General features: G+C 47.2%; 1 protein-coding gene across 1 annotated transcript in view; it reads right to left on the reverse strand.

Moving 5' to 3' along the window:
- Window positions 1-1,833: 1,833 nt before the first annotated feature.
- Window positions 1,834-22,063, reverse strand: part of LOC149335992 (uncharacterized) — a 40,114-nt gene continuing 19,884 nt past the window's right edge. Inside the window, exons 3-6 of the mRNA XM_089554055.1 lie at window positions 21,319-21,522; window positions 18,296-18,491; window positions 10,325-10,542; window positions 1,834-2,260 (exon numbers count right to left, since the gene is read on the reverse strand). Coding sequence (XP_089410181.1) covers window positions 1,834-2,260; window positions 10,325-10,542; window positions 18,296-18,491; window positions 21,319-21,522 — 1,045 coding nt within the window. The remainder of the gene's footprint in view (window positions 2,261-10,324; window positions 10,543-18,295; window positions 18,492-21,318; window positions 21,523-22,063) is intronic.

Raw genomic sequence — 22,063 nt, forward strand, 5'->3', positions numbered from 1 at the left:
TTTTTCTAGCAAAAAAATCCTGGTAGTTGTGATACAGGCACGCCATATTTATGGCTTTTTTCTCTCTTATAAGAGCCTCGTCTTATGCAGAAGTAGGATCTTTGTCGGTAAAACACCGTGGTAGACCGATACAGGCCAACCTAACTTTGTCCACTGAGTTAACTGAAAGAGAGAACACAGTTCTGGAAGCGCACCCCGTGTGAACTGTACTCACGTGCTTCGTGCATCCGCTTCGCTTCCTCGTATATTGCCTAATTTTCTGTGACCTAATTTTCTGTGACGCGCGGAAAACATGCTCTCCGGTAAGCTAGTTTCAGAAATCGAAACAAGCATTCAGCAGAGGAAACATGGGAGAAGCGCCCACCCTGACTTCTTTGCGCTCATTATGCGTTTCCGTGTATGCATGAAAACCCTCTTTGCAAGCATATGCACAGAGTCGTTCGGAAACATGGCCTTGGGAGGCCCATAGCAACGTGGTAACCGTTATAAGTGCCAAAGACGGGACGCACTGGGGCCCTTGGTTCAGGTATACACCGTCTGGCTGCGTCTTTGCTTCACCCGGACCCGTCAGAGAGGCCAGAATTTCTTTTCATACTGGGACATGCAGTTGGTACGGCTCTTGTCCAATTGTGTTGCTGTGCAGAGACAGTATTTGCCAAACTGGTGTAACCAAGAGGGGCTTGGCGTTAACAGAGCACTGCCCCTCATCCTGTCTCGCGAATCTGACTTCGGTCCGTGACTGTAATAGCAGATACCAGGTTGCGCTCTGCAAATTTTACGATCTCTTGCATACACAACCATAATCCGTCCAACAATTGAATATGCCGCCATAATAAGGGACCCTTTCACCGCATCGAATATCAGCATACTAGAACGCGTCCAACGAAAAGCAGCCAGATCTATTTTAAGGCGAAAATCTTTAATGGCTCATACTGGTTTGGTTTGGTTTATGGGGTTTAACGTCCCAAAGCGACTAAGGCTATGAGAGACGCCGTAGTGGAGGGCTCCGGAAATTTCGACCACCTGGGGTTCTTTCACGTGCACTGACACCGCACAGTACACGGGCCTTTAGAATTTCTCCTGCAAAGAAATGCAACCGCCGCAGCCGGGATCGAACCCGCGTCTTTCGGGTCAGCAGCCGAGCACCATAACCACTGAGCCACCGCGGCTCATAGTGTCGTCCGTTAACAAAGCATGTCAGACGCGTTTAACTCGGGAACTAAAAAAACAGAAGAAAACCAATGACTCGTTCAGATAGAGGAGGACAAACTAAAACTGGAAGCCAAGTCTGATACTTGTAGATGAATTATTTAATTAATTATAGGCAAAAATGTCGAAATTTCGTCGAAATAGCGTGGACGCTGATATAGCCACGGGAACGATGAGACGTCACATCCACTGGAAGTCGTCACGGCATAGTGAAAATTTTCACAGAGTGGTCGGAAGAGCGTCAGATTTGTGACAAATTATATGGAAAAATTTGTAATTAACCGTAATTAACCCTCAAGATCCTCGAAAGAGGTATACCATGGGTATCGATTAGCCACGGGAACAGTGAGACGTCACATCCACCGGAAGTCATCACGGCATAGTGTCCTCGCCTTTCGCCTCTCAGCACTTTAGTTAAGGTGCGACCGTACGCCAGAACCGATCGGGCGCGAATTGCGGAGGCAGCATAACGGAAAGCGTAGCCCTGCTACCCAAGCAGCCCAAGGTCATCGGCCCAGTATTGGAAATGGATGATGGTTTCACTCTGGTCCTTTCCAGGACCGACCTCCTTTAACACATTTCCAATTTTGGGCGGCCAATTACTAGCGCTGCTTGGGGAGGTCTTTATTTGCCGTAGAAAGGCTTCGCATTCGCGGGCCTCATGCTCGTAAGGTCTTCTCCATTGTCCTTTCTGACGGCCAGCTCGGTCACGCTTTGCACAGGGACGTCCGGGCCGACTAAGTCCGAAGTTCCAAAGAGCACCGATCGTGCCATCTGGCCCATCACGTTGTCGACGTCCCTGATGTTGGTCTCGTTGAACTCCTCGTTGTGCAGAGGGTCATAAGGGGACTCCCCCCGGTGGATGAGGTACGCGTGCACCGCGTAAGCGCCGCGCCAGTTAGGGTAGGCGTGCGGTTCGTACAGCACACCGAGCATGTCCAAGTCGACCTCTAGGCCGTAGTGCATGCGGTTGGCGAGATGCGGGTGCTTGTGGAACAGCCGAACGGTGGGGAGTTCGCCAGCGTTGAAGTACCAACGGGAATCGTTGAACCTGCACGAGGCATACGCTTCGCTCAAGTGTGTGGAATTTATACCACCGTCGTGTGTGGAATTTATACAGGGAGTTTCAAATTATTCAGTACAGATTTTACACCGCCGCAGTGGCTCAGTCGTTATGGCACTCGGCTGCTGACCCTGAAGACGTGGGTTCGATCCCTGCCGCGGTTGTCGAATTTCGATCGAGGCGAAATAGAGGCCCGCGTACTGTGCGACCTCAGTGCAAGTTAAGGAACCACAGGTGGTCGAAATTTCCGGAGACGCCCACTACGGCGTCCGCCACAGCCTGAGTTGCTTTGGGACGTTGCACTCCAATAAACCAAGTACAGATTTTACCTTGCAAAACCGCGAATGTTACGTGTGTCCAGTCTGTGCAGGTTGATTATATTGCATGGCAGACATTATTTACATAATTGAGTGCAAAGGAAAGACAAGTAATTAGCTAAAATGAAGCGATAAAATTTTACATTTTTTGCTTTAGGGCACAAGATTATATTGAGAAATTAAAGGTTTTTGACATAAAAGGCGAATAAAGTTTGTAAAATTTCTAAATCAGCATCGCGCTTCCAGATATGCGATTTAGAAATTATATGTTTGGCAGCCCGTTAAGTTGGCTTTCATGAAATTTTCATAAAATGGCGTTGCTTCACGCAGTATCACACGCGCTATCGCAACGGGAACCGCGTCAACATCATCCTCTCATATGCTTCCTATGGCATCAAGGCTACCCGAACTGAGGCCCTCATTGAGATATTAAGACGACAAGGAAAGGGAAGTGAGGGCCTCGTTATATATATCAAAGAAACCAACAGTATGATTACTAGCTCAACGATGGCAATCGGTTCTAGCAGCTTTCATGCCACAGGAAGCTTAAGAGGGTTCTGACAGAGCGTCCACCCTCGCTGTTCGATGACGTTCCACGTCACACCAGCGGTCACTCAGGGCGTACTACGTCCGCCCCTTAAGGACGTGGGTGGCGCTGATGAACACTCTCAAGGTTAGGTCACTTGCAAACAAATATATTCCCAGAAGTAGAAGATCTGACAGCCGTCACCGTAGCTGAGGTGCAGCGGAAACAGCTATGCGGAGGTCTGCGCGATGTCGTTTCTAGAGTGCCAATGTACAGAGCCTTGTACGAGGGAGGCCACGGTGGGGACGTTTTGAAAGGAGTAAAAAGAATGCAATTACCGCCAGAAGCCAAAGAATGCAGGTACAGCCAGGAGCCAAAGCTTTCTTCTTCATGTTACACACAGAAAGACTATCAGTTAAAAGGATTTAGAGAGAAGAGGTTTATTTTTACCGTGGGGTTCGCATTTCCTAATCTGCAAGTGTCCCGAAATAATTGACCATATGTTTCTTCACTTCTGGGAGGGGGTGTTTTTTGGGCATGTTTTGCAAGGAATAATTAAAAAAGAGATTCCGCTTCATCCATTCAGCATCAGATTTTGGTCATTGAAAATAAGGATGGAGTTTATAGGCCAGGGAAGACCAACAAATAAAGTAGGTGTCGCCATCACCGGCCGATTGGCTACCAAGGATGGAAAATTTCCGGCTGTCGAGAGAATTTTAAACTTGACAAGGCCTGCCAGGAAGATCTGGTAGTGTGCTGGTCTTAAGATTTGGTTTCTGTAGTTTTTCTGAACTGTTTTCTCGAAGAAGGCAATAAAGAAAAAAAAAGTCACTGTAGCTGGATTGGTAGACCAACGGGCGCGTAGCGCGGAGGTTCGGTTCCCTCCGGCTGCTTGCAATATTTCTTCTGCTTTCCAAATCAGTTATATATAAGCGCTAAAATATTCACAAATGCTCTTCATTGATCAATACCACAAAAAAGTAAATAGAAAAAATCCCTCGCGTTCCTTCGTTTCTGTGGCTGTTGGCTTCTCTCATATGTATAACGAGCCCCTCATTCCCCTTCCCTTGTCTGCTTAATTGTTTGACAAGGGTCTCTGTTCTGGCAGCCTTGATGCCATAGTAAGAATAGGAGGGTTCTCGCATAGCTTTTGCCCTCGCTATTCGATGACGTTCCACGTCACACCAGTGGTAATACAGGACGTATTGCATACGCCGCTATGGACAAGGGTGGCTCTGGTGAACACTGTCAAGGTTAGGTTAAACGCGAAAATAAATACCCCCGAAAGCAAAAGATTAGACAGCCATCGCTGTAGCTCAGTTGGTAGAGCACCGGACGCTTAATTCGGAGGTCGTGGGTTAGGATCCCACCGACGGCACGTGGTTGTTTTCTTTCTGCTTTCTAATGAATTATCTTTAAGTGATAAAATAATGACTAAAAATTTCAAATGATCAGCACCACAAATTAAAAAAAAAGTTCCCCTATGCTTCTTGGTTTCAGTGGTTGTTGGTTCCCTTGATTGTATATTGAGCCCCTCATTTCATTTTCCTTGTCTGCTGCATAGATTTAGAGCTCATGGGAACGCTGCAAACCACTCCAGTGAATTATTGCTCTCAGTAAGAATTGAATCTTTGGCTTCTTATGGATGCTTGTGCAGTAGCAAAGGAGGAATTTGTCGGCGAGAATACTGTTTTAAAATTTTTCCCGCCCCTTTGTTAAAGGTCTTTACGTCCTTATTGAAACCTTGGTTTATGGGTGTAATGGCCCAGAGCGACTCAGGCTATGAGAGACGCCGTAGTGAAGGTCTCCCGAAATTTCGACCACCTCGGGTTCTATTAACGGGCACCGACATCGCACAGTACACGGGCCTCTAGAATTTTGCCTCCCACAGAAATTCAACCGCCGCGGCCGGGATCGAACCCGCGTCTTCGGGTCAGCAGCTGAGCGCCATAACTACTGAGCCATCGCGGGAGCCCGCCTCCGTCATCAACTTTTTGATTTTAGCAGTGGTGTAGCGCAACTTCGAGACCCGTGCAAAAAAAAATAAAAAATTGGTGTCGGCGCATGCATTTTAGTTGTGACATCGGCCGGTGATGGCGACACCTGTACTTTATTTGTTGGTCTTCCCTGGCCTATAAACTCTCCATTTTCAGTGGAAGTGGTCTCTTTGTAATTATATATGACGCGGCATTCCATCTGCAGAGGTCAACTTATATTCGTGTGTAGTGTTCTTTTAGGAGCGGCATAAGGGCTCCAGAAAAAAATTAAAAATTGCGAGGACACTTCAGCAACTAAAGGGTTGAGAGACGTAAGCCGAGGACACTATTCCCTGACGACTTCCGGTGGATATGACGTCACACCGTTCCCGTGGCTATATGGATACCCATATTATGCATGTTTTGGGGATCTTAAGTGTTAATTACCCTTCATTACAATTTTGTCATCTAAATTTGTCATTTTTTCGACCATTCCGTGAAAATTTTCACTATGCCGTCATGACTTCCGGTGGATTTGACGTCACACCGTTCCCGTGGCTATATCGACGTCCGCGCTATTTCGATGCAATTTCGACATTTTTGCCTATAATTTATTAACTACTTACTCTACAGACATCAAATTTGGCTTCTCGGTTCATTTTTTCCTCCTCTATTTGAAGCTGCCATTTGTTTTCTTCTGTATTTTTTAGTTCCCGAGTTAAACTCGTGTGACACGCTTAGTTGACGGACGAACGACAGTAGGAGCCATTAGAGGCTTTCGCCTTAAAAATAAACCCGGCAGCTTGGTCGCTTTGGCAAAGACGGTACGTCTGTACTGACCGCTGTAACCTTGCTTTTGCAGTGTTAGCGGCGTAGCTTGAGAACTGTTAAATATAAATGTGATTGGTCCAGTGATCCTCAAATGAATGCAAGCGATGATAGAAAAATAAGCCTTTCCTTATTAAACAAGCACCAGAAGATGAGATATAGTCTCCTGTTCAGTTAAGTTGAGCGATTCACCCTCAGCTCTCATACTTTTCTTAGTTACCCCTCAGACTTGCAACTCTATGAATTTCTTCCCATTTATTATCGCCGAAGTCCTCGCCCATAAGAACCCGAGTTGAGCAGTGAAGATTTGATGTTGGTGGTGGTTTAAGGTCCCAAATTGCCTGAGGCTATGAGGGACGCCGTAGTGAAGGGATCCGGAAATTTCGACGACTTAGGGTTCTTTAACGTGCCCTGACATCGCACAGTACACGGGTCTGTAGAATTTCGCCTCAATCAAAGTTCGGACGGAGCGGCTGGGATCGAACCCACGTCTTTCGGGTAAACAGCCGAGCGCCATAACCACTTAGTCACCGCGGCGGCATTGTGAAGGCAATAAACAGAACAGTCTCCGAGTGCACTCTCAAGCCGGGATGGGAGTTATTACAGACGCTCATCTGGCCTCCCCCACCCCAAGTTTACGGTGTAGCATTAGGTCATTATGGCGTGTAAGGAACGCGTAGTCTGCCTTGCTGAATGCGGTTACCTGTCGCTCTCAAGAAAGAAGGGTTGAGGGCACTATAAGGATCCTCTATAAGAACTAAAGTTCATTTATATCGTTCTACCTGATAACGAAACTAATTTTGAGAAGCTAGGAAAGACCACGAATTAAAATACAGATATAACCACCTTATGCCATTTTGAAGAATGAAGCGTGGTGACTTTTTTTTGTTGTTGCTACCCATCTCTGAGACTAAGATGCACAGCAAACGTGGACAACCCGTGGAATCTGCGATCAAGCGCCGCGCGCTAGGCCATGGTCAACCGTTTCTAGTTTGCACGGCTACCGCCAGGTGCCGCCAAGCGCTCAACACTGAAGACAGTCGCGGGAATTTCAAATAGCCGGTACATCTCATTGTGGTTCTACGACCGCCGAAAATAGTTAATGTGAGCGCAGGAGTAACTTTATTGGTCATATCTAGCAGCTAGTGGGAAGAGTTCACCGTGGTTATCGCTTTGTTCCTGCAGAATCACTCGGGACTGATTAGTGCTTTAAATAATTAGTTTAAAATATCCCCACTGTTATGCGGTGATCTCTACCGGCCGCCGACAGATGGCGCTAGTTGTTATATTTCAAGAAAAGTTGTGGAGAGGGTGTTACCATTTGCTTTCAGCCGTTCATCACAGAATCTTTTTCATTATTTAAGCAAGGAGTCTGAATCGAATGACGCAAAAAATGTTTAATTGACGGCTCCAATTATCGCTGGAACGAAGGATCCTTTTGCTGAAGCCGAGAAACAAACATAGGCGCAAGGAGCCCAATAATCGCATTTTACTAACAAGGACAATTTGGATGGTGCTATTCCCCCTGAGTGCCCCATTGGGATCCATTGCAACTGCGATTTATCGCTTTAATTGAGTGGTGCAAATTATGTGTGCTAAAAAAATGGCCGGCGGTGTAGCATTGGTAAGCACGAAATATACTGCGAAAGCACAGCAGGTGAACACTACCCCCACTTAGTTGAGACCTCGACTGAGGTCACCACTGATCTCGGAAGCCAGTTATGCCCGTTTTTAACTTTTTAATCGTCAGTGTATGTCAGCGGCCTATGCTCGAGTGCCGCGTTTCTGCTGCAATGTTGTCAACACCAAGTCGGATACAACTTATGTCTGCATTGAAGCTTCACCCACATTCAGCCACCTCGCACAGAATCCGTCCACGAAGAAAAAGTAGTATGCTGCCTAAACGTTTCTTGTTACCTAAACAAGAAGCTTCTCCCAAGAAAAAAATTGTGAGCGCTAGAACTTTGAAACGTGGAATGTTTGGTATAGTCAAACATTAAAGGGACACTGAGGAGAAATTGAAGTTGGCTTGTATCGACAGAATACCAGCTCCTGATTACAAAAACGCCACTCATACTGACAACAAAGCCCTTGTAACGTAGAAAAGAGCAAGAACCAAAATACAGGTATCGCCGCCACAGGCCAAACTCGCAAGTACAAGCGTGGTGACGTCATAGGACAAAGTAGTGTTGCTAGAACCAATGGTTCTAGCAACTCTAGGACCCGAGAAGCACAAATCACTGAGGCGCAGCCAATGCATGCGCAAATCTCCTTGACGTCGCCAGATGGCGCCACGTGCCCGGCAGCTACGCGCGCGCCTGAAGCATCGGGACCAATCAGCGCCTGTTCACCGGCTTTAGGCTGGCTCCCGGTATTCCGCTAGCGGTAACAAGGTACACAGTATGCTAAAGGTGTCTATTTGCGAGAACTTCGTTGACGACTTCGAGAACGAGATCCATCGTAACGCTGGCAAAACGCCAGTGCAAACGTAAGCGAAGCGACTGTAGCGACGGCCGCAATAGCCGATAGATTCCTTCAACGTGCGGCCGCGGTAGCTTTCATTTCGGCTGCTGCTGAGCCGCACTGCTGGCCGCCAGAAATCACGGTCTGCCTTACGTCATGTTCACGTCATGTTTCACGTCGCTTAGTCCTGTGTCGTCATAGGAGAATCCCAAGTTTGAATCAGAGCGGCGGGAAAAACTTTTTCAACTTCGAATCCAAATTTCTTAGAAATAAATGCATCTTTCGCTGCCGGCCAAGTGGCAACAAAGCCATGACATGCCGAACTATCGGATTTTGCTATAAAAAAAATATTAATAGTGCTCTCCTCAGTGTCCCTTTAAAAGGCTGATTCCGTTTACTGTTGCGATTGGCCAGCGGAGTAATACAGAGCGTTCAGTGTTAGCAGCTGCTGCTTTTTTTAAGCATGAAATGCTTTTACCCCCGTTGTCGGCAGTGTGGTGACGTCACGCCGAGACCGAGAGCCATCATCCGGGCACTGAAATCCAGTCATCCGGGCACTGAAATCCAGATATCCGGGCACTGAAATCCAGTCGTCCGGGCACTGAAATCCAGTCATCCGGGCACTGAATTCCAGTCATCCGGGCACTGAAATCCAGTCATCCGGGCACTGAAATCCAGTCATCCGGGCACTGAAATCCACTCATCCGGGCACTGAATTCCAGTCATCCGGGCTCTGAAACGAGAACATCCGGGCACCGTACGAGACTTAGCGAGATTTAACGAGACTCCGTAAGCCCTCCTACGCGACCGGCATGCAAGCGCTGGTCGGTCTCCAAACGAGACAAAAAATAACTCCTGCCAGTGCCTTCTCAATGTTTATCAAGATATCAGTGGAGCTGTGGGTTTGATAACGCACGGAATTATAATTTCCGATTTCAATAACGCGTGCAAAAACCACATAAATTGCATGTTGCACTTCGTTGTCGTACGTGATCCGGGGGAGAAGCGCTGCGTTCAAAGGGCAAGGCATCGTGCCGAACGGGTGGTGGCGTTCCTCCCTTCCTCTACGGTGCGGTTCGGGTGTCCACCGAGATGGCAGAGAATTACTGCGCCATTTCCTTTCCTCAAAAAACCTTGTGTTCAAATGACAAGGCATCGCGCTGAACGGGTGGTGGCGTTCCTCCCTTCCTGTACGGTGCGGTTCGGGTGTCCACCGAGATGACATTAGGCCCGTAAACATTTCATGCTTACTCTACTCTCGGTTACGGGAGAGGCAGAGATTTTTTTCTTAAGTTGTGTCCTACTATAGTGCCGTGTTTCTGCCACAGCCTTGTCCACGCCAACGCATGCAGCGCACATCTCTTTCAGCACCGCCACGTAGCTCAAAGCGCGAATATTAGTTTGAAAATAGAGTATTAGTCGATGAAGAATACGTCGTGCAATGCGCAGAGTGAGAGTGTAGCTGATATTTGTGTGATTTATTTTTGTTGCGAAAGCAACACTACACGAGTCGCCGAGCCATTTCGCGGAGCTGACGAAAAGCCATACTGCGCATGCGCGAGGAGCAGTGACGTCACAGGGCGCACAGCTGGCACGCCGCCGTCATCGCTGCGCGGGTGACTGAGAGGTGCCGCCACCGCGCCCGCCAGTTGCGCATGCGCAGTAGCGGCGCATAGTTACCGTGCCGGGGCCGCCGCCGCTGCCGCGCGCTTTCCATCGCCTCTCGCTCTCTCTTTCCTCGCTGCTTTCGCAATCCTCCAGGTTTATCCAGAGCTAAACCACTGCCATTTATTTATTTATTTATTTATTTATTTATTTATTTATTTCACTAGACACGAAGGCACAAACATCGCAAGATCTTGCTCGTGGCTTAGCGATAGTATTAGTGCTTTCGAATACAAGAAAGGAGGGTTTGTGGCATGCAGAACCAAATTGTACTCACTGGCGGTATGTTTCGAGGTAGAGTTTGAGGAAGCGGGCATCCTTGTGAAAGATCATGAGGTTGTTGCCCAGGAATCCCCTGTGTGGAATGGCAAGGGTTGCCTCGTAGCGCAAGAATCGGCGCAAAGAGTTAACCACGAACACATCCCGGTCCAAGTAGATGCCCCCGTATTGCATCATGATGCGAATCCGGGCCACATCGGTGGAATGGTGGATCACCTGCATTGCGACAGAACGACCAAAAAATTCAGGGGACACTTTGGCTCTCTAGAGGGCTGCAAGGCGAAGAAAGCCTTTCCTGGCGCACTGCTTGGCATTGACTGCGAGACTGTTTGTGCTTTACTAGTGCTTTATTTGACTACACCCTACTACTACACACTTTGACTGCCGACTTTGACTGCTTCTTTACCCCGGCTCTCCCTCTGCTTCGATCAGCTCGGTTGTATCCATGGCTCAGTTCGCAGTAATGAGGTATGCAATGTGGTCACCCACGGACGCCTTACGCCCCCTGTCGGAGCGGATGACCACTATTTTATTAGTTGTCTGCCCCATAAGGGGGCGTTAGGCACCCGTGGGTGACCTCATTACTGCGAATCCGCGCACTCTGACGTCATAACCATTTCGACCAACCGAAAAGCTTGACTCCGCTGCTGACAACCTTCTGTCGACAACCTTCTGCCTACAACGATGAGGCATTAACGGCTTTCGCGTTAAAATCAGAAAACGTCCAATATAATCACACCAATCAGGGATGAAGGACCGACTGGGACATCTGTGCCGCAGCCCCGCTTACACACGCGTGTTACAGCGTTTACTGCGAGTTCCGCGTGGTCAACGCGCCCCTGGATCGCACCACTCGGCAGCTAACATTGTACACCTGCATTGTTAAGGTTTATTTTGCTTGGTGCGTGCGCGGAGAGGTCTCAGCTAAGACGTGCGAAAAATATACAGACTACTAAAAGTGCAAGAGCTGGGCCTAGTTGGTTGTACGTGATACATAGAACGCGCTATGCACTTTATTAACGAAAAGGAAACAAATGGCACGACACACAAGGCGAACTGACAACAGCATGTTGTGCATGTCCTACCATTTCCAAGAATTTCGGACAAAAATTTTGACGATTGGAAAATTGTAAGATACTTTTACGGAAATGCTGAAGTTAATGGTGCATCCTTCTCACATGTCACAAAATTTTTCTTTCAAGCGTTTCCACGGATCGCATCGGAGAGTTAAGACTCCCATATAGAAAACCAATAGTTACCGCCTTTGACGATAGCAAAAACGTTGAATGACAAAAACTGCAAGACTGCCATTGGGTGACCTACGGGACTGTTATAGTGAAATCTTACATTACATGAAAAATTGCATTTATAAAGGTTTTCCTGCTCAAATATGCTTTTGTCCAGAATTTTTGGGTATGTTCTTAAATAAAAAAATTGAATTTCGAAAAACTGTAAGGTACTCTTATGGAAACATTGAAGGTAATGGTTCATAGCCGCCGCAGTGGCTCGATTGTTATGGTACTCGGCTGCTGACTCGAAAGAAGCGGTTCGGATCCCGGCCACGGCGGTCGCATTTCGATGCAGGCGAAATTCTAGAGGCCCGTGTACTGTGCGATGTTAGTGCACGTTGAAGGACCACTGATGGTCGAAATTATCCGGTGCCTTCCGCTACGGCGTCCCTCACAGCCTGAGTCGCTCTGGGACTTTAAAAACCATAATTCAAATCAAACATGGGTCAATTTTTTCTATGCGTAGCAAAATCTTTTTTCTGAAGTTTTTCCATCTCTCGAATGGAGCAGTTAAGATGACCATTGGAAACCAATGAGGAACGCTTGTGACGATCGCCACAACGCTTTTATCAAAACAGTGCAAGCCTATCGATGGGTGATCAGCGGATATATAGATTGCTGTTGTGAAATCGTACAATATACCGGGAGTTTCAGGGAACACTTTCAAACATTCCTGAAAATATTGGGTTCAATAATGCAATAAATAGGTGTAGGATCATACTCTCCGCCTCGGCGGACATAACATGCTGCTAAATCCCTCTGATTATCCTGGTTATTAAAAAAATCCCCTAATTAACTTTTTAATTATCGTAGCTGGTTGGTTAGTCCCAATTGGGAGTTCGATGCCGTGAACAAGACGATGACATATCAGTTTTTGAAACGAACAAAACTCAATTTATAGAAGCCTGCAGCGCGAAGAATTCAGACCCTTTTTATCGCACGCGACCGAAACTGAGCGCACGAGGAGCGCGGAAGTATGGCGTCAGCGAAGCGTCCGCTGGTGATGTGTCCTAATGAATGCAGCGCCCAATTTGAAACGCGTGTGCTAACTTGCCTCGCTAGAGAATATCGGCGTTCAGCTTAGACCGCAGCCGGCGTTATCGACTGCTTGGTCACTCAAAGTAAGGAAAATTATAGTCATCGTCTGCTACGCGGCCGTCGACTTCGAGAACCCTAATGGGCGAATCTGTTGGCGTTTTTGTGTGTGCGTGTATGTGTCACTTCTGATATAGCTGTCCGACAGGCTCGTTCTTGTGCGTCATGGTGAATTCATTTTCTCACTAGGTTGATCATCTGTTTTCTTATAATCGCTACGCACTAGGAACCACGTCGGAAAAAGAAAAGCTTTGTCAGCGTGGCAAGGGGAGCTTGCGCGGCAGTGGCTGTGTGCTATCGGGCAGTTGTACTTGCGGTTGTGGTAGCGCGTGTTAGCTTCAGTTTCCCAGTAGAGCGCAGTCGTTCGCCTTTCAGGTGCCAGTCTTGGAGATGCGCGTGTGACAAGGCCGTTGCAGTGCCGGTGTTTCAAATCCCTTGAATGTGTGGAAGTGCCGCCTAGGATTAAAACATCACGCCGCAATGTGTGCATTGTGGGAATAGCCGCGCCAGCGCAACCACAATACTCAACTGCCGAGAGGGTGGACATTGTGATCGCTTATGCGAGCGTGCAAATGGACGTGGAGCTGGCATCCAGCCTATATATTGCTGCCCAAAATCCTGGTCGTCGTGTGCTGACTAGTCCCACGTTCGTGTTGATATTTAACCGATTTATGTCTACTGGATCTGTTCATGTTCAGAAAAGGAAGAGACCTGAGAGCGCAGCCGTCGATTTTTACATTGATGTCTACGTATACTATCGGGGATAAAAGTGGTATACTGCACGCTGTGGGAGCCGGAGCAGCGGAAAAGTGCATTTCAACGCCATGTGCAGGCGGCATCTCGGACCCAGATAGCCAATTTGCGATCTTTGTTATCAGCAGGCATGTTGCTTGACTCGTTTCAATGTTTCGTGCTTTTGCTCGCCAAAACAAGGTCAATTGAAATAGGTCGCGAAGCCGGAGCCTGAATGCGGTCCAGAACCAAGTGCTAGCGACATCAAATTAGTGGTGGAACTAACGCGCCAAAATGAAATGAGTGGACAAACACGACTAGAAGAGGAAAATAATTAGGATATATTTTGGGTTTCAAAAGCATTCGAAAACAATTGCAGTGATTCCTTTTTAAAATGTTTTAGTTGTGTGCATTTTGTTAGAAAGTATAGCGCTCGCTTTGTAAAAATTTTTATGACAGCGTTCGCTCAGAGCAGCGGCAATGGCAGCGGGACGATGCCAAGGTTGACGGTGCTCTGATGTCATACCCTTGTCATATCTTTTGACCATTCTGCTTGCTTTTATTTGAAACTCGATTCTGCTAGCCCTACTTTTTCCTCGTTGCTTGTTGCTCGAGTTCTTGGTGTGCTTCGTGCGTGTACAGTTGCCGCTTTTCCCTTTTGCCAGCGCTTCTGTGTAGTTTCGTTCGGTTGGGTGCGGTTCTGTTGCTTTTGCCCCAAAAGGGCATCGTCTGTGGCCATGGGGCCCCCGTACGCAAAAAAAGAGGTGTGCGGTTGCACGATGTGCGAGCGATAACCTGTCTGGCGGCGTCACATTTCATCGCTTCAGCGCTACACCTGCGACATTCAGCGCGACACCTGAGGCGAGGACGAAGGAAAAAGGCACAACAAGAACTGACTACCTAAAAATAGCGTTGGTGGTCGGCATTCGTCGCGCCTTCTTTCTTCGTTCTCGTGTCGGGTGTTGCGCTGAAGCGTCGCGGCGTTCAGCAGTTTATTTTTCCCGCCAAGCAGCACGTGACGCTGACGTCACGAATATGACGTCACTAAAGCATGTGACTTCAACGTCGCGTTTTTGTTTTAATTATGACGTCACTTTTTAGTTGTCCACGCATTTCGAAGACGGCGCTGGCTGCGCTCCATGAGCCGCCATGTTTTGAACGTATGGGCTTCTATGCAGCCTACGCTACCATAGTACATCTACCTTGGCCAAAATGCCGAGCGGCGCCGCAGCAGTCGCAATCTGGTGGCCCTCTTTTCATATTGTGTCTTCTATTTTTCTACGCGCGTTCGAGATATGGCTTGAGAGCCGGGGCGCGCACCGTCATGATGCAATCAAATGCCCGCGCGCGCGTGGCTAACTTGTCGTGGAAACGGCGCACTTTTGAAACATTGGAACGAGCCAAACGACATTCCTGCTGATAATAAAGGTCACGGATTGGCTGTCTGGGTCCGAGATGCCGCCTGTAGACGGCGTTGCAACGCAGTTTTCCGCTGCTCCGGCTCCCGCCGCGTGGAGTATACCACTTTTATCCACGTTTGTCAGGCCAGAAGCAAGTATCAGGGAAGCATGGCGTCAGTTTGGAGGTCACTATCAAAACACAGCTACCAGGCCTATCATATGTGCCTTCACCAGGAAGTGACACCGAATGACTTTCAGTAACGGCTCGATTTTTGCAACTGGTGCCTAATTAAATGTGATGGAGACTCGGAATTCCTGCACGAAGTGCTTTGGACGGACGAGGCCCAGGACGAGCCCAGGAACAACAGCGTGGCCTTCAAGATCGCCTGATTTGTGATCACTGGATACCCTCCTGTCGGGATACGTTAAGAACGAAGCTTTCAATACGGAGCCAGCGAACCTCTAAGACCTGATGGAGTGTATCAATATATCAGTTGAAAATATTCCGCGAGAGATGGTCGTTTCTCCTGTGAATTCCATCAAAGACCACATTCTACTGTGCATCGCAATGGATGGCAAGCATTTGCAACACGTGATGTGAAAACGGCTTCTTTTCATCTCATATACTTCCTCTTTCTTGGAGTGTCCAAGTGGGGCTGCAACCAACTAAGTCCATAACAGGTACGAATTTCATTCATTCCTGTTTTGTGATACAACTAGAAAGTGCTAAACATCTGCGGACAAGGTTTCCTAATTAAGTACTAGCACTTCTTGCAGCCCGGGACGTGTCTGATCCAGCACACGGCAACCGTTTTGAGCCAGCCGGTACGGAGCACCTTAGTGCTAAACTTGCAATGTTTTCGGTTAGAAGCTTTTCATCTACGCAGTCATTCTCATTTATTGTAGCCGTCAAGCCGATACCACATAAAAGAAATAGACGCTTGACAGAAATATTACAATGCCTGTCGATATACCATCGCTCTTTAACGTTAAACGCTAATCTGCACACTGTCAGAGAAGAGTACATTTATCGCCCTTTCACCAAGCTAGTGTCAAAAATAAAAACAAAAGATGAAAAAACTACGCAGTTAACCAGACAGGCTGAGCGCCAGGTGGGCTTATCAGTGTTCCCAAAAGCGACGACCCTGTAGCAGACGATGACTATAATTTTTCTTACTCCCAGCAATGAAGCAGTCGATAACGCCGGCCGCGGTCTATGCTGAGCGCCGATATTCTCTTGCGAGGAAAGTTAGCACACGCGTTTCCAATTGGGCGCTGCATTTTTACGACACGTCACCAGTAGACGCTTCGTTTACAATACACTTCCGGCGCTCCTCGAGCGCTCAGTTTCGGTCACGTGCGGGAAAAAGCGTCGGAGTTCGTGCTGTAGGGCTCTAGAAATTTTTCTTCGTTTCAAAAACTGATATGACGTCATCTTGTTCACGGCACCAAGCTCCCATTTGGTACTAACCACCTAGCTCTGATAGTCAATTAGGGTTTTTTTGTAAATTACCTGGATAATTAGAGGGGCTTTGCAGCATATTGTGTCCGCCGGGTCAGACACTGTGATTCTACACCTATTTTTTTGCTGTATTGAATCCAATATTTTCAGGAATTTTTTTCAAGTGTTCGCTGAAACACCCTGTAAAAAAATGCGTTTATAAACTTCTTCCCGTTGAAAAATGCTTTTGTCCAGAATTTTTGCGCATGAAAACAGAAAAGCGTCATCACGAATGAACAGTTGTCAGTTCACGTTTTGTGTCCAATCCAGCATCCATGAAGTCTCCATATAACTACGGCCGTAAAGTTTTTTTCTGTGTTCCAGAACGGGCAGTACAAAATTTACGTCGCGCAAAAAACAACAGGACTTGACAGGATGCTATCAAGAGTGGGTATATATCAAGAAGATCGCATGAAACACGAAGTTCGGAAAATGCTATTATCAGCACTTTCGCTCAAAAATAAACAGACCATTGCCTAGCCCTTAAGAAAACATCTAATGACTTCCTTTAGAAAGTCTAGTCACCTTCGACATTAGAATCTTATGCCTGTCTCATGGCTTTTTGGTGTTTTTCGAATGAATTCATAATGGTTTTCAGAAACGAATTGGTCACCGTGGTTCTAGTGTGTTCTTAATGTATGCTCTTATGATGAGTTGTTCTTGACTCTTCCAATGTCCTGCCGGCCGTTGCAAAACCCGATCCAAATATGACGGTCAGTATTGCAGAATAAGAGGCGAAATAAAAAAGTGAAGCAAAAACAAGACAGAAAATTAAAAAAAAAAACACTGCAGGCCTTCAACACCGCATCTTATTGGGCTAACCACTACATCACGTCATCCTACGTTTACCAGTCAACTTATCTGGCGTGATATGTGTCCACAGTTCTTTCCATTGTGTGTAAATGTAGCAGCAGCAAGCTCGCACGGGAAAACAACGTTGTTCAGAAAGTCCTTTCAGGCCTGTTGGGAGTGCCAACGTATTCCGAGCCTTGACGTACAGCGCACTGGCCATATAAATCCCTTGAGAATCTACAAGTCCCAGAATGACAGCTGTGCGTTTAACTGTCCTATAGCACTCCTAATCCTTGGTAGAGACCACAGTGTTGAGCAAAACTGCGCTGCGGGGCATTAATTACTGGAACAATGCACTAGGTAGCTTCGAAACCTGCGAGCACTGAACTGAATGAGTCGGCGGCGGCGTAGCAACAGGCGAGCTCGGCGGTCGTCGAACCGAACGCCCGATGCTCCCGGCCGGCCGTGCTCATTTTAAAACTGATAGCGAACTTTTGAGGTAAAGCGTGGAAAGTTACTAGAACATTCTGGTGCAACGTAGAATCAGCTCCGCCTGGATGCGATCAATGGAGTTAAATCTGGGCACGTTTTGCCCCACAAAATCACACGATAAAGCGGCGTGCCGGATTATTCGAAGAATCGACAAAACAAACACTACAAAACATTCGCGGCATTGATAAAGCGGCATGCCGGCAGCTTCGAAGAATGAAAAAACCAACACCGCAAAAGATTCGCGGCAATATCATCCTTTGTGTCAGTATAATTTGAATGAAAGCGCTATCAAGCACCTTTCATGAAGCGCACCCCACTACATTTGTATATACTGTATAGTCTGTGACGGCATTTCATTGATGTAATCGGCGTCTGCCGTTGTTTTGGTGCATTTTTGGGAGTTAACTGAGAACGGGAGCGTTAGTTGAAAAAGTTAGCCGGAGCAACTGCGCTTCTGTGAGGGCGAGCTAAAGACAACACATGTTCTGGGATCCTGGTTCGCGTTAGAAAGCTCTATCACAACATGCCTCATTGTTCAGTTGCACTTTTAGGAAGTAAAACACACTAAACTATTTAATACGAATCAAAGGCGGTATTCAGCACGAAAATATTTTTTTCCTTGACCTCGCCAGCTGGGGTGGTTGGAAACGAGAAATTTTCGTATTTACATGAATCTCCCTCCCAAAGACTTCGCGCGGGAACCCGTAGGGCAGGAAGGTGAAGTTGATGCCTTCTGTCCAGTTGACGAAAGGCCCCGTGAAGCCGCAGGGGCTACAGTGCACCATGATGGTGTCGGGCCTGTGGTTCAGGTACATGGAGCGAAGGAACACGACGTCCATCATGCTGAGTTCGGTCTGAATGAACCTGCATCCCAAACGCATTGAATAGCGCCGTTACGCTTCAGCTGTGCCGCCCAGAATGAATGGTCGCCATTCCCTCAAGTGCTTGTTTTTTTAGATAACAATTGTGTAGTTTCTCGTTTCCGCTAATTCGAAGCATCACAAATAAAAGTGTGAGGTGAACTCTGCTTGAATTATGTTCCTTTCGAGCGCGCACGCATCGAAAGTTTCGACTGCTGTTCGTACAGCTGTTCATACATGCTCAGGTATAGGCACGCACCTGTGACAGGCTGGGGACTGTACCCAGATGGGCCGCCGCGGTGGCTCAGCGGTTATGGTGCTTGGCTGCTGACCCAAAAGACGCGGGTTCGATCCCGGCCGCGGCGGCTAGAATTTCTTTGGAGGAGAAATCCTAGAGGCCCGTGTACTGTGCGATGTCAGTGCACGTTAAAGAACCCCAGGTGGTCGAAATTTCCGGAGCCCTCCACTACGGCGTCTCTCATAGCCTTAGTCGCTTTGGGACATTAAACCCCATAAACCAAACCATACCCAGATGCTTTATAGTTGTCAAGCATTTCAAAATCTGTTCAGGCATACAGTGCAAGTTTCGGCTGGTTTCCTTTGCAAATGACGTCGACAGCGCGCTGACCATTTAGAACGGCGCTATTCTTCAAGGCGTGAAGCAAAGGAAACACCCCGAGGAGGTTAGCCGCCGCGGTGGCTCAGTGGCTATGGTGCTCGGCTGCTGGCCCGAAAGACGCGGGTTCGATCCCGGCCGCGGCGGCTGAATTTCTTTGGAGGAGAAATTCGAGGCCCGTGTACTGTGCGATGTCAGTGCACGTTAAAGAACCCCAGGTGGTCGAAATTTCCGGAGCCCTCCACTACGGCGTCTCTCATAGCCTTAGTCGCTTTGGGACGTTAAACCCCATAAACCAAACCAAACCGAGGAGGTTATCCTGACTCTTTCAAGGGCCCTCTTTCTTCTCGACCCTTTCAGCGCATGCGCCGCCGAGAGGCGCAGCAGCCACGCTATCTAGGTCAGCCAGAACGCAGTTTGTGGCCGTAGGACAAGACGGCTTCCAGAACCACGTGACTTCCGTGACGCTTGTAATCCGAGCATTTTCATTCGCCGCGGTCCTCCTCCTGCTCCTCACGTTCCCGTGATCGCTCTACACGCCTTTTTTTTCGCTCCTCTCCTTTCACCAGATGGTTGGTTACTCTACTAGGCTACTCCTACGCTCTCGCAAAAGTGATTCACTCTAGTTTATTAGTGGGACAAGAAAATTCAAACACCGCTAGACAACAGGACCGCCATGGAACTTGTCACCATGGAACACCAACTCTCCCAATCTGCTGTCCTTCTTATTAGTGGGGCCTATGAAAGTTAGTGGCATTAACATAACAGGTATCTTTCAAGTGTCCTAACTTCAATTCGGATCACTGTGACTTTCTGAAGCATTTCGCACCCGCCTGTAGCCGAGGCTCAAATTCGCATTACAAAAAGCATAAATGCATGTTAATTTTCCTTCAATCGTAATTCTCACTTCTGAAGCCCCACTGCCTATAATTCGGCCTGTGAGCGTTCTGGGCTCATGTAACTGACAAGTATAGATGAGCGCTTCAAAATCCCTGCAATTGGCGCACACATTGCCCGGTCCCAAATCACGCTTTGGTGTCTCAAGAAGCAGCTAATTCCTACGTAGCATCTAGGACAAGCACTTATCACTCTTCAGAGGTTGAATATCATCGGCTGTAAAAAATCCTGAATTTGACTGAACTGATGCATCGGTCAGTACGCTGTGAAGAAACCTACATGGTGTTTCGCCTAAGACTTTACAAAATTTTAGAAACAGCTTTTTGAGTAGGAAGATCACTTTCATGGGCATAGTGTTGTCCGCGGGTTGGTACAGGTGCAGACAAAAGTAAATGGAAGGCAATATTCACGAAAAAATTTAATCATTGGCCCCCTAATTCATGCATGCTTGAATACATATGTGCAGCCTGATTGTGATTTTGCGAATTACATTGTGCACCAACAAGCTTGGACCACTATGCTGTAGATTTAAAGAAATTAAATATTTTTGACAAAGTTGCCTGCCATTCACTTTTTTACTGCACCTGTACATTAGAATATAGCTAAGTTGTTCTAACTAGCAGCATGGTTAACTAGAATTGAATTATAAACTTAACTGTTGCCGCTAGGAGGCTTATTTATTGAGGGGCGTGATGCCGATCGTGAATAATATCCATATCAGTTTTTAGAATTTTAATTTTTAGAAAACCACGACATTTCGTAGATTTAATTAAGTCCCGGAGGAATTTTCCTCGGATTCTTTACGGACTAGATGTTTCGACTAAACCTCCCTGTAGATATTTCTTTGTCTTTTCATAGTCTATAGACTATCTATAGAGAAACATCTACGAAAAGTGTGTGACCATAAATCTATAGATCATCTGCGCACTGTTGTTTAGGGTTTGGTTTGGTTTATAGGGTTTAACGTCCCGAAGCGACTGAGGTTATGAGAGTCGCCGTAGTGAAGGGCTCCGGAAATTTCGACCACCTGGGGTTCTTTAACATGCACTGACATCGCACTTTAGAATTTCGCCTCCATAGAAATTCAACCACCGCGGCCGGGATCGAACTCGTGTCTTTCGTGTCAGCAGCCGAGCACCATAACCACTGAGCCAACGCGGCGGCGTTTTCTAGTGTTTGTTTATAGAGAGAATCTATAGACTTTGTATATATAATTTATGAACAGTCTACAGACTGTCTAAAGAAATTTTTGCAAGGTATGGGACAATGATTTTCGATACACCTTTAGTTGTTCTTAGCGCCTAACAAAGGTGCCTACCTGACAATATGTATGACATTCGGCACAATGTCTTCTTGGTATCTAGTCGATCCGTCGGCGTCGTAGAAGCTCCTCGGACGACTCTCACGTACTTCTGGTGGCTCCATCCATGACCCCCGCGTTCTCGGCCCGTAGAGCGTCGCGAAGACAACGCACACGTTGATGGATAAGCAGAATGCAAAGAAGAAGTCTACCAGAAGCTGCCTGTGTAAATGCAAGCCAGTCCACACCTTCAAACACGGTCCCATGTAGAACTCCACTGATCACAGTACTGTGCATGCACTGAGAGATAGGAATACAACTGAGATCATAGGAATGAGGAGAGAGGAGGACCTTCTCCCCTTCTTTAACTAAGCACGTAGGCAAGGAGAGAAAATGCGAAATATTAAATATGGTACGAGGAGATGTCATAATACAATGAGGTGCACACATGATTCTCTCAGGTGGTTGTGCTTTATTGCACTGTAATTAAGAAAAACCCTCAGAATGAAGTAGGTTTCGATTTGGGTGTAAGCAGACATCAGTCTGGCTGTATTTGAAATTTGCTGCGAGTTTTTACCCGCTCTCCTGTTGTAATGCTTCGGTGCTGCAGGTTGTTCTGTAAAGAAATAACTAAATAACATGGAATTTCCTTTAAATGCAATGAACTAACACAGTTCCCGCTCCGAGTTACAATGCGATAACATTTAGGTTGTCGTCTTGCAAAAAACGACCGGTTTCTCCGTAACGAAATTGCCTGATTGGT

Source organism: Amblyomma mixtum, chromosome 7, assembly GCF_055824585.1.
Source record: "Amblyomma mixtum isolate Tamu chromosome 7, ASM5582458v1, whole genome shotgun sequence".
NCBI lineage: Eukaryota > Metazoa > Arthropoda > Arachnida > Ixodida > Ixodidae > Amblyomma > Amblyomma mixtum.